Source organism: Budorcas taxicolor, chromosome 2 (assembly GCF_023091745.1).
Source record: "Budorcas taxicolor isolate Tak-1 chromosome 2, Takin1.1, whole genome shotgun sequence".
Lineage (NCBI taxonomy): Eukaryota > Metazoa > Chordata > Mammalia > Artiodactyla > Bovidae > Budorcas > Budorcas taxicolor.
The window spans coordinates 179,627,801-179,644,006 of NC_068911.1; the positions used below are offsets into that span (position 1 = coordinate 179,627,801).

Consider the following 16,206-nt stretch of genomic DNA (forward strand, 5'->3'; position numbering starts at 1 on the left):
GCACCCCCCCGCCACGCCCCCCCACCCCGCCCCCGCCAACCCCCAACCGGGCCTACCGGGTTGGACGCGTCCAGCAGGGAGAGGTGGAGGGAAACGAGCCCCGGGAAGCTGGCGTCGGGGAAGGCCAGGCCCTCCACGTAGAAGTGCGTGCTGCGCCGGCCGCCCGGGAGCTCCAGCAGGTGAGACGGGCGCTCCGGCCCCAGGACCGCGCTGTACCGGGAGGGCTGCCGGCCCCCTGGGAGCGAGCAGGAGGTCAGCGCTGGGTCCCTGTCTCTGAGGAGCCCGAGCCCCTCCTCAGGGGGAGAGGGCTGAGCCTCAGCCGCGACATCACCGGATGGAGGCCCAGGACCGGCATGATGGGGGTGCCTGAGTCCCACCCAGTGCTACAGAAAGCCCAGCATACGTGATAGTCCGTTCTTTCTAGCGTCCACTCCCTGCCTTTCACCTGCTCGCAGCTGACCCCGAAGGATCAGGGAGACAGTCTTTGTCCTTGGCCGCACGGAGCGCATGGTCTACTGGAGAAGTGCGTCCATGTTAAGTCACTCCAGTCGGGTCTGACTCTTTGCGACCCTATGGAGCCCAGCCCAGCAGGCTTCTCAGTCTGTGAGATTCTCCAGGCAAGAATACTGGAGTGGGCTGCCCTGCCCTCCTCCAGGGGAGCTTCCCCATCCAGGGATCGAACCCATGTCTCTTATGCCTCCTGCATCGGCAGGCGGGTTCTTCACCACCAGTGCCACAGCAGGGAGAAGAGAAGACAGTCAAAATCTCAGACAGCAATGAGTGCTGGAGGGTCAGGGAGGGCTTCCTGGAGGAGGTGATGCCTCCACAGAGGCAAGGAAAAGAAGGTCAAAATCTCAGACAGCAATGAGTGCTGGAGGGTCAGGGAGGGCTTCCTGGAGGAGGTGATGCCTCCACAGAGGCAAGGAGTTGGTTTGTGGCCAAACCGATGTCAGTCTAATCCCTGCGGTCTGAATGGAAGTAAGTCAGGTCTGCTCCTCGGCACGGCCCTCATAGGCCCCCCACCCCGTACAGACGAGAAGCCGCAGTCACTTCCTGCCTCTGTGACCAGCCCCTCCCCTCTGGCCTCTCTGCTCGGCCTGTTCACCCTCGTAAACCTTGCCTGGTGCTCTCAGCACACGGGCCCCCCTGCATCCTCGAGCCGTGGGCACAGCCCACCTCAGGGCCTTCGCACCCGCGGTCCCCCCTGCCCCAGAGTGCCCTTCCCCTGATGTTCCTCCATCTCCCAGTGCTCAGCGACCTTCTGGGGGGCCTCCCTGACCGCCCTCTCCCCCTCCCCTGCTGTGCCCTTTTCTGCAAGGACACATTTAGTGCCTTCTGGGGCCGCAGGCGACGACTTTTCACGTATCATCACCCCATCCCGCTGAGGGCAGAGACTTTGCTAAGTTCTTTGCTCTGTCCCCTGTGCCTAGAGCTGACCTAGCGTGGGGCAGCAGGGGCCCCTGAGCCACCGAGAAGCTGCTGATGCTTCTGATCAGCAGATTGTTGAACAAATGATTGCATGTTACAGGTGTTATGTGCAGTCAGCTTGGATTCAACGTCCCCTGTGGGAACTTCTCCGGCAGCCCCATGAGTAAGATGCTGCACCTCCACCACAGGGGGTGGGGGTTCAGTCTCTGCTTGGGGAACTAGGGTCTTGCATGCCACACGATGTGGCAAAAAAAAAAAAAAAAAAGGAAAACAAACAAAAACCCCAATTGCTTTCAGAAACAAGAGCAAAACAGCTCCTGCAAATGAGTCTTCTCTGTGTGTTTGTGCATGTGTGTGAGAGAGAGAAGAGCCGGACACACACGATCACCTTCGGCAGTGCTTGGGAGGGACGGCGGGCCCTTCTCTGCGCTTGCCCGGCGCCAGACCCCATCTGTTGCCTGGGTCTTGTCTGTGCCCTTTCTGTGCCCATCCGTTCAGAGAGGCCCTCCAGCTCGCTCCCTGCTGCCTCCTCGATTCTTAGAACCTGGCACGGGGGAGGTGCTCGGGAATTTCCCCCGAGGAGGGTGTGGAGAGGCTGAGTCCCTTGGGCGGGGGGCGGTGAGGTGACAGCCAGAGGTGACTCACCGTTGTCTTGAAACACCCTGACTTTGTCCATCTCAGATTTGGCCACGTGGAGCACCAGCTGGTGCTTGCTGAAAAAGTCCGCGGGGGTCTTGGTACTCAGGGTCACCAGGGACAGGTCCTCCAGGTCTGGAGAGAGAAGGGCGTGGCTGAGACGTCAGCCCCTGAGACCACCCTCCCCCCAAGACCACCCTTCATCTCGTCACCTGGCTTTATTTTCTTTGCGCTCTTTCCAGTTTTTAAGTGACAGTTTTCATTTTAGAATTAAAGCGAATCAGGGTTTGGACATGATCTCCCTCACCAGGATGAGCTTAGGATGCTAGCTTGGCGAGGCAGAAACCACATCTGTCTTGTGTGTTGCTTTGCTCCCAGCTCTGAGAAGCGTCCAGACCAATGCCTAGCACGAGGCAGACGCTCACTGATTGTTTGTGGACTGAGTGAGTGGAGAAGCTTCTCCCCGGGGCCCGCGAGGGAGATGAACCAGCCTGAATGGTGGCTGGCAAAGACGTGGGGAGAGCAGAGCCGGACAAGAGTCGCGTGGTTAAGGGCGCTGGAGTGGGCGGGGCGTGAGCCCTGGGTCTGTGGGAGCTTGGGGAGTCATTTCCTCTCTCCACGCCTCTGCATCCTTGTCAGCACGCAGGGCTAGGCACAGAGCCCGCGCGGAAAGGGTGCAGTCACAGGCGCAAAGCCTGAAGTATAGCACCTTGCATCCTGGGAGGGTCCATAGAGGCACGTGTGTGCCAGGCGCCATGGAGACGCTGCTCCCTGGCATCAGGACACGCCAACTGCCCGCAACTTCAAACTGCATCCAGCGAGGCCATTCTAGCAACTCCCGCAGGAAGGCAGTAGCTGCTGCCCTGGCCAAACGACCTCACTTGCTGGGCGCCCTCCTCCAGTGCACCTGGGGCGTGCGTCTCCCATCCTGGCCACCACTTGGAGGTGTGCCAGCAGGGCTCCTAAACCTGCCCCGGTGCCAGGATGCCCGGGCTCAAATCCTGAGCCACACACTTACTGGCTGTGTGACCCGGAGCAAATTGCTTAACTTCCTGTACCTCGGTTTTCCCATCTGTAAAGTGGGGATGAGAACCGAACATACTTCTGAAGAATCAATTGAGTTAATAGTTCTGAACTGGTTGGAGCAGTGCCCAGTCTGGCCAGGGCTCAGAGTCGCTCTGACCTGAGTTTGGGGCTCTAGTCAGGCTTTTGTCTTAAATTATTTGAGACCCCAGGCTTGAGCTGAGAGCGGAAGTTTGCATTAGGCAACAGGCTGGAGATGGAAACGGCCCTGGAGGAGGCACTGGGACGCTCGGCATTGCTCCCAGCCCTCCCCTGGCTGCTGTGTGACCTTGGGCGGATCACTTGCCCTCTCAGGACCCTTGTTCATTCCTTCACCTACATAACCCGTGTGCTAACAAGAGCATGCTTCCAATAAGCCTGATTTCTGAGGACTGTTGCCAGGCTTAGGACGAAAGACTTTACAAAAAGACAAAAACCCTATTTCCCGCTAGATCTTGGGGGTCTTTACCGTTGTCGTCAAGCTGCTCATCCTGGTAGTCCACAGCGGAAGAGTCGGGGTTGTCTCTGTCACAGTTCACCAGCAGGATGGCGCCCTGCCCACGGGGGCCCCAGGTCCAGGCCCTCTGTGGACCCAGCAGAGATGGGCACACTTAGGAGCGCGTGTGCCCCTCCCTCTCCTGGGGAAGCCCGCCGCCTTGCCTGGCACCTCGCAGTCTTGAGTGGTTTACACACCTCGCTCCCACATCAGGTAGTGTTCTGGTCCCGAGAGTGGACTTTTGCCTCCCCCCAAAGTCATAAGCAAACTCAGTTCATCCATTTTAAAAACGGAGCCCAAGGGACCTCCCTGGTGGTTCAGTGGCTAAGACTTTGCCTTCCGGTGCCGGGGGTGTGGGTTTGATCCCTTGAGGAGGGGCTAAGACCCCACAGGCCTCGCGGCCAAAAAAGTCAAAATGTTAAACAGAAGCAATACTGTAACATACTCAATAAAGACTTTAAAAAGGTCCACATTAAAAAAAAAATCTTTAAAAATTTTTAAAAAATGAAGTTAGGAGGCCAAGACAGTAAAACTGATTTCAACAGCTTTTAAAAACTGTTGGTATGACCCAGCAATCCCACTGCTGGGCATACACACCGAGGAAACCAGAATTGAAAGAGACACATGTACCCCAATGTTCATCGCAGCACTGTTTATAATAGCCAGGACATGGAAACAACCTAGATGTCCATCAGCAGATGAATGGATAAGAAAGCTGTGGTACATATACACAATGGAGTATTACTCAGCCGTTAAAAAGAATTCATTTGAATCAGTTCTGATGAGATGGACGAAACTGGAGCCGATTATACAGAGTGAAGTAAGCCAGAAAGAAAAACACCAATACAGTATACTAACACATATATACGGAATTTAGAAAGATGGCAATGACGACCCTGGATGCAAGACAGGAAAAAGACGCAGCTGTCTATAACGGACTTTTGGACTCAGAGGGAGAGGGAGAGGGTGGGATGATATGGGAGAATGGCATTCTATCATGTATACTATCATGTAAGAATTGAATCGCTAGTCTATGTCTGACGCAGGATACAGCATGCTTGGGGCTGGTGCATGGGGATGACCCACAGAGATGTTATGGGGAGGGAGGTGGGAGGGGGGTTCATGTTTGGGAACACATGTAAGAATTAAAGATTTTAAAATTAAAAAAAAAAAATAATAATAATAAAAAAAAAAAAAAAAAAAAAAATAAAGATAGGCTTTCCCAGTACAAAAAAAAAAAAAAAACTGTTGGATTGGCAAACCAAACTGAGCTAAACGTTTGTGTCAAGATTCGGATCTAAATCGTTCCTCTTATGAGAACTCTTAATTAACTCTTTCCTGAAAGTGTGGGCACTATTCTCAGCAGCTGGCTGCTATCTCTGCGAAGATGAAAGCAAATGGAGCGGCCCTCCCATCAAGGATCTGAACGGTGATGCCGTCCTCTGTTTGTAGCAGAGCGTTCTGCCCCAGGGGATGACTGCAATTTGGGAAAGACAGAGGGCGGGTTCCCCTGCCAGAGCTGCAGTTCTCCCTTCACTGCTGACCGATCCCACAAGGGGACCTTCATTTTTGACAGGTCCTGTCATCCTTAAGTGCACACCAGCATGTGGGCATTGCCCTGATGCTCCAGTGAATAGGTCTCGGCATTTCCACTGCCTGGGGCAGGGAAACTAAGATCTTGCAAGCTGTGCAGCGTGACAAAAAAAAAATTAATTGGTTAATTAAAGTCCAGATCAGCATAAAAATGTGCAGGCAGCTTTGGGGCTTCAGGGACACCACGAGGTTTATCCTGAGGTTTAAGGCAACTCGTCACCTGTGTATCCCACCACCCTACATTTCTGCAGCCTACACTCCCTGCCCCACCCACCCCCCTCCCTCCGCCACCCACTGCCCCTTTTCTCTATTATTCCCCCCGTGTGAACCTTGCCCACCAGTCGCTAAACTCTAGCATAGGGATTCTTTTGGCCGTGCTATGAGGCACGTCGTTGCTGTTTGCTCGTTCAGTCGTGTCTGACTCTTTGTGACCCCATGGACTGCAGCCCGCCAGGCTCCTCTGTCCGTGGGATTTTCCAGGCAAGAATGCTGGAGTGGGTTGCTGTGCCCTCCTCCAGGGGATCTTCCTGACCCAGGGATTGAACCACCATCTCTTATGTCTCCTGCATTGGCGGGTGGATTCATTATTACTGGGAAGTCCCACGTGCGGGATCTTAGTTCTCCAGCTGGGGATTGAACCTAGGACCCCTGCAGTGGAAGCGTGGAGTCCTAGCTACTGGGCCATGAGGGAATTCTCCACAGCCTAGATTTTGGGGCCAGGGTCCTGACCTGCCTGCAAATTTTCTCTGCTGTGCATGAACTGGGTGAATCTAGCTTTCGGTTTGTGGGATGACAGGTTCTCTGAATGTACAACCATGAAAATGTAGTTTTGTAGACTCGATGGGGCCTATATAAACCAAAGCAATGATGGTATTGGCGGTTTTAATTTTCTTTTTCTCCCTAAACTTGTATTTCTTGGCCTATTGACATGGATATAGGAAGCACACTGCTGTTCATCCCATCACCACCAGGGGGCGTGTAAGGCGAGCCCAGCAGAGTCAGGAGGCCATTCAGGGCCAGGTTGAGGTCATGCTGTGCGTACCTGGTCCTTCACGCTGCCCGTGGGCTTCATTTTGCCAGTGCGGCTGATGTCTGCACTCAAGGAGATTTCTGAAATCCCAGCAAATAAGAGGAGAGGGTTGGTGAGGATACCAGACCGAGGGTAGGGCACTTGGTGTGGCCCCAGATGGACAGTCCTTTCCCCAGGAGACTTACCTGCACGAAGGTTTTTTTGCCTCCCCTTCAGAGGAGACACAGGGTGTAAGACTCCCCATGTCCCCCGCGAAGTCTGGCTGCAATTCAGGCAGAAGAGCAGGGGCTCCTGATCACAGGCATCCTCCTTGGGTGGGAGGCCATGCCACAACCAGGATGCCAACCAGACCCTGCGTGTCTGCCCCGTGCCCCCCCACCCCAGGGCTTCAGAAAGAGTTCCCAGCCACCCCAATGGGTATATAAGGCAAAGCTCCTGCAAGGACACCTTGCCCCCTCACAGAAGCCTCTGGCCCACCTTCAGCCCCCGGTGAGCTTGCACCAGGGGGCACAGTGGTTGCTTCGGTCCCACCGGACATTCTGATCTGTGTGCCGTGGGACAAATCACATCCTCAGACATACCTGCTCTGTCCACATGGCAGGGGTGAGAAAGCATATGCCTTCCCCTCACCAGAACACTCGGCAACGTGACCATTCCAGTGATAACTGTGCGGTGACCTTATGAGGTCACAGAATGAGATTGGCCTGGATGACCTTGTAAACACACACACGGCCGTGAGTCAATGTTGGGCCAGAGTGCACAGCACTCGGTGCCCAGAACATCCTGGCTCCCTGGCTAACCAGCTGTGTGGTCTTGGGCAAGTCTCTTTAACTCTTGTACCTCAGTTTCCTCACCTGTAAAATGGGATGATAGTGGCAATTTCGCTGGACTGTTGTAAGGTTTAAATGTAAAGTCTTGGCACTCTGTCCAGCATAGAGTAAGTGCTAAATAATAATAATAAAATTATTAAAATGTGTTTTAGTGAAATAATGAATGGAATTTATTTATATTCATATTTATTAATGAAATAAATAAATGACATTTACTATGAAATAAATGAATGAAACCTTCATATGCTGTTCATATATTTAATGTACATTTAAATAATGCTGGTATTATGATATTATTGTCCAATATGAAGGCAAGTTCAAACATACTTTATTTGAAGAAGAATACTAAATAAATCTGAGTACAGATCACTGACACGGCAAAAATGGTGGAGGTGGGATGTAAATCATTTGGGGGATACTGGTCTATGTTATTGTATAAGACAGTATCATCTATTTTTCTCATAAATATTTGAGGTTTCAAAAAGGTATAGAGACTCATATGTCAAAAATCCACATGCCACTTCCTAAGCTGGGAAATAAAACACTGACATGTGATTGAACCTCCCTGCAAACGCCCTGCCTCCAGCTGTGTTTGTGGCTCACTGCCTGGGGAAGGAATGTTTATGAGCGACCAGATGTGTGGCTGTCTAGAAATGTTTCTTTTCTCCACTTGGTCTCGAGTAAGCGTCGGGGTGTAGTCTCTCCTGCGCGGGGTGTGTGGAGGGGAGGGGGCTGAGCTCTGAGCTGCTGGGCATCACTTACCGACCCCAGTGACGTAGAGCAGGGCCTCAGCCGGGGTGGGCGCGGGTCCATGGTACGAAATCTGAACCTGAGGAACAGGAGCGAACCCGAATGACGTCCTTAGTCACTCAACAGACACCAAACGGCCTGCTACGCGCCGGCTCGGAGCGGGGTGCCGAGGAGATGAGGAAGGGGCTCCCAGCCTATTGGGAACGCCGCGGCGCATGGCGCTGGAGGGGCAGCAACACCCTTAAGTGACTGTGATGCGTAGAAGGGGGTCCTTTGGGGGCCGGGGCCCGGGGCTTGGTCTGCCTGCCTGGTGTCGGGGAGGCACCCTTTGAGGGGGTCCAGGAGGGACCGCAGGAGTCCAGCGGTTGGGGGTGTGATGGGAGAGGTGTGAGAGGGAGGCTGGGGTGACAGCCGCGGGGAACGCTGGCCAGCAGGGGCAGGGAGGAGGCCTGAGGAAGCAGACTGGGAAAGGCTGGGCCCCAGCCTCCAGGGATCGGGGAGCAGGGGCTTTGAGCAGGGCTGGCCTCTTCAGGGCAGATGCCGTTGAGATCGAGAAACACCAGCCCCCATCTCCCAAGGCTCCAAGCCCAGCGAGAACCCATCCGATGGGCCCCGTCTGGCCGAGCATCAGGAACCACGCTCCCAAGCAAGAAGGTGGAGGAGAGTTCCCCAGAGCAAAACCCAAGAGCTGCCCCCAGAGGAAGCGGAGCTCCCGGGGGCCACACTGAGGCGTCTGGACCTGCCCTGTGGATGGCGGGCACCCAGAGAAACGTCGCAGCTGCCGTCACCTTGCGTCTAAACCGTCCACCTCCTGACCAGTCGCCCTGCCTAGATCTAATGGACTCACTCACTGCAGCCAGTGGGTCTTACCAATGTACGTTTACGGTCTCGCTGCTCCTGCATGAAAGGTTCCTGTTGCCCCAAGAGAAAGAGGTCCCGGATGCCAACCCTCTGACACTGGCTCCCTCTCTCCCCGCTCCTTTCTCTCCATACAAGCCTTCTTCAGCTTCCCCGACACACATCTCACCCTCTCTTACCCGCAGTGCGCACCGAGGCCACATCCTCTATGTTGAGCTCTAGCTCCTCTTTACCCCTCTTAAATAGGTCGTTCACAGCACCCTTCAGCTTGCCGCTTCTTCCAGGAAGCGCCCCCTGATTACTCACTCTCTGAGCAGCTTTGATGCCCAAGGTCTGTGTTCCTACAACAAGAAACAACTCTCTGCCCCTGGGGAGAGACCGTTTGACCTCCCCTGCTGGGAACAAGTGGTTATTGGCCCAGATCTATGTGTGAGAACCTCCGGAGGGCCGTGATTATCCATCTATAGTCAATGTGAGTACAGCGGGTTAAACGGTGATTCCCCAAAAGACATGTCCACGTCCTATCCCTGGATCCTGTGAATGTGACCCCATTTGGGGGAAAAAAAAAGATGTTTGCGGATGTAATTAAGGACCTTGAGATCATCCTGTGTTATCCAGACAGGCCTTGAGTCCAGTGACAAGCGTCCTGCCAAGGAGGCAGAGAGGGACTGAGAAGGAGGGGCGGGCCCCAGGGGCAGAGACTGGAGCCACATGGCCATCAGTCCCGGGATCCCGCAGCCAGCAGCAGCGGGAAGAGGCAAAGAACTGATTCCAAAGAACACGGTCCTGCTGACACCTGATTTCAGACTTCTGTCCTCCAGAAACGTGAGAGAACAGGTTTCTGTTGCTTTAAAACCGTGGCCCTGTGTTACAGCAGCCTAAGAAGCTAAGTGCAAGGCCAGGGCCAGTTTCCCGGGGCTGCCGGACCATGCGCCTCCCAGTGGACACCCCGTTCCTAGCCATTCGTATTATCTGACGCTCTCGCCCATGGGCTGTGAGCACCATAGGGGCTGCGATCCCACCTTCTTGATCGTTAAAATCTTCAGGGTCTGACAGTGCCCGGCACAGAGAAGGCGATTATTAAACATTTGCTGGATGAATAAATTTAATCAAAACCCTGACCTCTGTAAGCCCCCGACATCTCGATGTGAGGATGCTACGGGGGGAACAAGCTATCATGAGTTCTGTTGAGGACAAGCGGGCTCTGAGAGTGGGGAGGCTGCGGGTTGATGCTGGACAGGCCGACCTGTCGGGACCTGCTGACCCTGGACGGGCCGAGGGGCGGGCCTGTCGGGACCTGCTGACCCTGGACGGGCCGAGGGGCGGGCCTGTCGGGACCTGCTGGCCCCCCCGCCTCCCGGCCCCACGCTGCCCTCACCTGCTGGTCCCCTGTGCTCTCGCTGGCCGCACTCAGCTTCAGGCTCACGTCCAGGCCGGGCTCCAGGGGCCACTGGGACGAGCCTGTGGGACTCTTCTTGGCTGGAGGCCTGTGGGCGACCTTCACGACCACTCCTGGGGAGGCGGTGATGCTGAAGGATGTGGAGCCCTTGGGGGCAGAGCTGTGGAGGAGACAGACGGGGAGGACAGACGGAGGCGGTGAGGCGGAGGCCAGCCTACTGCGGCCGGCCCCAGGGCTCCTCCCTTGCCGCCAGTGCAGACACCACAAGGCAGGCAGACTGACCCTGACCGGTGGTAATAAGGAGGTTTTCAGGAGGCAGCGGGCTTCCCCAGGGGCGCGATGGTAAAGAACCTGCCTGCCAACGCTGAGACATAAGAGACGCGAGGTCGGTCCCTGGGTCGGGAAGATGCTCTGGAGGAGGGCGTGGCAAACCCCCTCCAGTGTTCCTGCCTGGAGAATCCCATGGACAGAGGGGCCTGGCGGGCTACAGTCCACGGGGCCACAGAGAGTGCGACTTAGCACGCACGCATGCCCGCAGGAGACAGTGGGGAGCAGAAAGGAAACCCCTGACCCAGAGGACTGATGCTTGAACTGGGAAGGGGCACACCAAGGCACACGCACGGGTGTGTGCGGAGAGTGAGGCGCACACCCCGAGGTTTGCACACAGATATGCACACATGGGGCTGTGCACACGTGAAGAATCACACGAGCTTCTGTTTCTGGAGTCGTGGCAGGCCGTGCTCTAGAAAGCAGCTGGCTTGTGGTTAGAGCACAGTCTCGTTTAAACACTTATTGAGTTTCTTTATGTGGCTGCTTTGGGGCTAGCTGTGGCCCTCGGGCTCAGGAGGCTCAGCATATGGGACTTTAGTTCCCAGACCTGGGATCGAACTTGCATCCCCTGCATTGCAAGGCGGGTTCTCAACCACTGGACCACCAGGGAAGTTCTTAGAATATACTCTTTGCTGCATTGCTGAGATACGGAAAGTAACAGGAGTTGTCAATGATTCCCCTCTGTATGTGCACATACACACTTGTGTACACCCGCAGACAAACACACCTCGCCGCAGTTAAGAAAACCAAAGACAAACAGATCTTACAGGTTTCCGGAAAGAAGAAAAGTCTGGTCGCCCATTAAGGAATAATCAGTTCAGTTCAGTCTCTCCGTCCTGTCCGACTCTTTGCGACCCCATGAATCGCAGCACGCCAGGCCTCCCTGTCCGTCACCATCTCCCGGAGTCCATTCAGACTTGCGTCCATCGAGTCAGTGATGCCATCTAGCCATCTCATCCTTGGTCCTCCCCTTCTCCTCCTGCCCTCAATCCCTCCCAGCATCAGAGTCTTTTCCAATGAGTCAGTTCTTCGCATGAGGTGGCCAAAGTACTGGAGTTTCAGCCTCAGCATCAGTCCTTCCAATGAACACCCAGGACTGGTTTCCTTCAGAATGGACTGGTTGGCTCTCCTCGCAGTCCAAGGGACTCTCAAGAGTCTTCTCCAACACCACAGTTCAAAAGCATCAATTCTTCGGCGCTCAGCCTTCTTCACAGTCCAACTCTCACATCCATACCTGACCAGTGGAAAAACCATATCCTTGACTACATGGACTTTAGTCGGCAAAGTAATGTCTCTGCTTTTGAATATGCTATCTAGGTTGCTCATAACTTTTCTTCCAAGGAGTAAGCGTCTTTTAATTTCATGGCTGTACTCACCATCTGCAGTGATTTTGGAGCCCAAAAAAATAAAGTCTGACACTGGTTCCACTGTTTCCCCATCTATTTGCCATGAAGTGATGGGACCGGATGCCATGATCTTCGTTTTCTGAATGTTGAGCTTTAAGCCAACTTTTTCACTCTCCTCTTTTACTTTCATCAACAGGCTTTTTAGCTCCTCTTCACTTTCTGCCATAAGGGTGGTGTCATCTGCATATCTGAGGTTATTGATATTTCTCCCGGCAATCTTGATTCCAGCTTGTGCTTCTTCCAGCCCAGTGTTTCTCATGATGTACTCTGCATATAAGTTAAATAAGCAGAGTGACAATATACAGCCTGGATGTACTCCTTTTCCTATTTGGAACCTGTCTGTTGTTCCATGTCCAGTTCTAATTGTTGCTTTCTGGCCTGCATACAGATTTCTCAAGAGGCAGGTTAGGTGGTCTGGTAGTTCCATCTCTTTCAGAATTTTCCAGTTTATTGTGATCCACACAGTCAAAGGCTTTGGCATAGTCAATAAAGCAGAAAGAGATGTTTTTTCTGGAACTCTCTTGCTTTTTTTATGATCCAGTGGATGTTGGCAATTTGATCTCTGGTTCCTCTGCCTTTTCTAAAACCAGCTTGAACATCAGGAAGTTCACGGTTCAGGTATTGCTGAAGCCTGGCTTGGAGAATTTTGAGCACTACTTTGTTAGCATGTGAGATGAGTGCAATTGTGTGGTCGTTTGAGCATTCTTTGGCATTGCCTTTCTTTGGGATTGGAATGAAAACTGACCTTTTCCAGTCCTGTGGCCACTGCTGAGTTTTCCCAAGTTTGCTGGCATATTGAGTGCAGCACTTTCACAGCATCATCTTTCAGGATTTGAAATAGCTCAACTGAAATTCCATCACCTCCACTAGCTTTGTTCATAGTGATGCTTTCTAAGGCCCACTTGACTTCACATTCCAGGATGTCTGGCTCTAGGTGAGTGATCACACCACCGTGATTATCCGGGTCATGAAGATCCTTTTTGTACAGTTCTCCTGTGTATTCTTGCCACCTCTTCTTAATATCTTCTGCTTCTGTTAGGTCCATACCATTTCTGTCCTTTATCGAGCCCATCTTTGCATGAAATGTTCCCTTGGTATCTCTAATTTTCTTGAAGAGATCTGGTCTTTCCGATTCTGTTCTTTTCCTCTATTTCTTTGCATTGATCACTGAAGAAGGCTTTGTTATCTCTCCTTGCTATTCTTTGGAACTCTGCATTCAGATGCTTATATCTTTCCTTTTCTCCTTTGCTTTTCGCCTCCCTTCTTTTCACAGCTATTAGTAAGGCCTCCCCAGACAGCCATTTTGCTTTTTTGCATTTCTTTTCCATGGGGATGGTCTTGATCCCTGTCTCCTGTACAATGTCACGAACCTCATTCCATAGTTCATCAGGCACTCTATCTATCAGATCTAGGCCCTTGAATCTATTTCTCACTTCCACTGTGTAATCATGAGGGATTTGATTTAGGTCATACCTGAATGGTCTAGAGGTTTTCCCTACTTTCTTCAGTTTCAGTCTGAATTTGGTAATAAGGAGTTCATGATCTGAGCCACAGTCAGCTCCTGGTCTTGTTTTTGTTGACTGTATAGAGCTTCTCCATCTTTGGCTGCAAAGAATATAATCAATCTGATTTCGGTGTTGACCATCTGGTGATGTCCATGTATAGAGTCTTCTCTTGTGTTGTTGGAAGAGGGTGTTTGCTATGACCAGTGCGTTTTCTTGGCAAAACTCTATTAGTCTTTTCCCTGCTTCATAATTAGATTGAAAGTAGACTTCTCAACAACAGTAATGAAATCCAGAAGACAGTTAAATAACATCTTCAAAGTATCTTGAAAAAATAACCGTTAACTTTTATTTGTGTACATTAAGTTATATTTTAATAAAAACATTTTCAGATGAAGAACTGGCATTTTAATTTAAAACCAATGCATTTTCACCAAAGCAACTTCTAAAGATACACTTTAAGAAGTATACCTTAAGAAGAAGATATCTAATGTTAGAAGCATCTGGATGCAAGGAAGAATGGTGAGCAAATAAAATGGTAAATACTTTGGTTAATCTAAAGAGTATTGTCTGTATTTTAAAAGTTTATAAAAATATCAAAATTGTGACATTAAGAAAAAAAAGGCAGAATGTAAATTGGGAGGGGTAATGAGAGTTAAAATATTCCGAGGTGCTTGATTGAAGAGAGGATTAAGATAGTGTTTAACCCCTGGTGGCTCAGATGGTAAAGAATCTGCTTGCCATGTGGGAGACCCAGGTTTCATCCCTGAGTTGGGAAGATCTCCTGGAGGAGGGCATGGCAACCCACTCCAGTACTCTTGCCTGGAGAACCCCATGGACAGAGGAGCCTGGTGGGGCACAGGCCACGGGGCGGCAAAGGGTCGGACACGACTGAGCAACTTTTACTTCCAACATTTTATTGTTAAAATGGAAAGGTATTCACCAGAAGAATAGAAATAAAGTCCGTAGATTTCCATACATGGAGAAAATGCAATAATTTTTCAAGAGAACAGGAAAATTTCCTTCAAAAAGGCAAGTACAGAGAAAAATGGACAACGGAAAGGTAACTGGTAAAAACAAGCTTCCTCTTCTGTAAAATGGGGACAGCGCTGCCTTCCTCACGGGGGGTTGACAGAGCTGTGTGTGCCAAGCGTGACGTGAGTGTCACCGTGACCGTGTGAGCCAGCGGGGCTGGAACCCCGGGCTCGATGGACAGACTGCCCTGGCGCAGGGTGGCCCGGATGATGGTGAGCCTCCTCCCCCCTCAGTCCTCACCCTCTCGGCCTCCTGCCAGCCTCCATGTCCCCAGGAGGCCCCAGACACTTCCTGCGGTTTGCTGCCCCGCTTCAGGAGGCAAGCGACACTCAAGGCAGTGTGCCAAACTGTCCTCTGGGCACTCTTCTAGAAGCACAGCTGCTCACCTGTGGCGGCGGAAGCTGGAGGCTGGCACCGTGCCCACCGACAACGGCAACGGCCCAGCCGTGCCCACCACGAGCAGCTTAGACCTCCCTGTTTAGCTAGAGCCTGGCACGGGGCTTGGCTACAACAGGGGTTCAGTTAGCATTTGTCGAAGGAATGAATGAACAGAAGAACCACCACTGGGGCAGGTCCAGCACTGTAGTAAGTACACAATAGACATTTTCAAGGTTTCCACGCTTAATCCCTGCAAGCACTCTACAAAGTGGGTATAATCCCCATTTCACAGATGAAGAAACTGAGGCTCAGCTGCCCAGGGCATCTCAGCTAACCAATAGCAGGGCCAGGCCTCCGCCTCCGCCGTTCCATGCCAGAACCTGTCTCATCATGCCCGCACTATTGCACACCCACGGAGGGAGGCTTGACTGAGCAGCGCAGGGCAGCCCAGCGCAAGGGGAGCTGGGCCGGGGCTGTGAGATCCGGAGGCCAGACTCATTCCCAGGATCCACGCACTGTGCAACCTTGGGCGAGTCACAGGACCTCTCTGCGCTTCACGGCCTCAAGCGTGAGAGGATGTGGTCCTGCTTGCCCTACCAGGTTTCCTGTGCGGTGAGGCCCTGGGGAAGCCCTGCTCGTCTGTGGCGATGAGTCGCTGCCTGGAGTCCAGGGGAGTCCCAGGGCCACTCGGATCTCGGCCCTCCGGCTTCTCCCCGGCAGTGGCCGCCGCTTGAGCCAAACCCCTCGTGTGGCAGCAGAAGGCGTTCACCCACAGCCCCAAAGCTGCCCGTGGCCCCAGAACGTCCCCTGCTCACCTGTAGACATCCAGCTGCGTCTCGGTGCCCAGCACACACACGGCCTGGGTGGGCTGCCCCGGGGCCACGTGGACCACCGTGCCCCAGGCCATCGCTGGCCTGTGCGTCCCTGCGGCTGCAGGAGGCCCCGGGGCTGCTGCTTTTATCTGCCCAGCACCCAGCGGAGGCCGTGAGTCAGCGCCTGCGGTTTGTGGTTCAACCCTTCCTCCCCCAGGGCCGGCGGTGTCTCCCCGGCCCCTCCTCTGTCCTGGAGCTGCCCCCAGGCCCGGGACCCAGTTTGGCGCTGATGCCAGGACTGGTGGCAGGCTGGTTCGGTCAGCGTCCTGGCAAGAGCTGAGGGTTTCGGAAGCCTGCGAGCGGGGGTGCGGGGGTGCGGGTCTGAGGTCTCCTCCCCCCGCCCCATCCCCTCCTGCAGCCATGGACACCTGGGTCCATCCAGACAGGGTATCAGAGAGGAGAAGGCAAGGCTGAGGTCACAGGCCAGGCTACACCTTCAAAGAGGAGCCAGGGAAGACAAACAGCGTGTATGAACGCACGTGTACGGAATCTGGGAAAATGAGACTGAGGAGCCTGTTTGCAGGGCAGGAATAGAGCCGCGGACCTGGAGGACCGATGTGTGGACACAGCGGAGGAAGGGGCGTGGGGGCGAGCTGAGAGA

At 53.4% G+C, this 16,206-nt stretch overlaps 1 protein-coding gene across 1 annotated transcript in view; it reads right to left on the bottom strand.

Moving 5' to 3' along the window:
* PADI4 (peptidyl arginine deiminase 4) overlaps positions 1-15,640 on the bottom strand; it is a 32,979-nt gene extending 17,339 nt beyond the window's left edge. Inside the window, exons 1-7 of the mRNA XM_052635541.1 lie at positions 15,549-15,640; positions 10,062-10,242; positions 7,838-7,904; positions 6,258-6,325; positions 3,596-3,710; positions 2,074-2,199; positions 57-235 (exon numbers count right to left, since the gene is read on the bottom strand). Coding sequence (XP_052491501.1) covers positions 57-235; positions 2,074-2,199; positions 3,596-3,710; positions 6,258-6,325; positions 7,838-7,904; positions 10,062-10,242; positions 15,549-15,640 — 828 coding nt within the window. The remainder of the gene's footprint in view (positions 1-56; positions 236-2,073; positions 2,200-3,595; positions 3,711-6,257; positions 6,326-7,837; positions 7,905-10,061; positions 10,243-15,548) is intronic.
* Between the last annotated feature and the right edge of the window lie 566 nt (positions 15,641-16,206).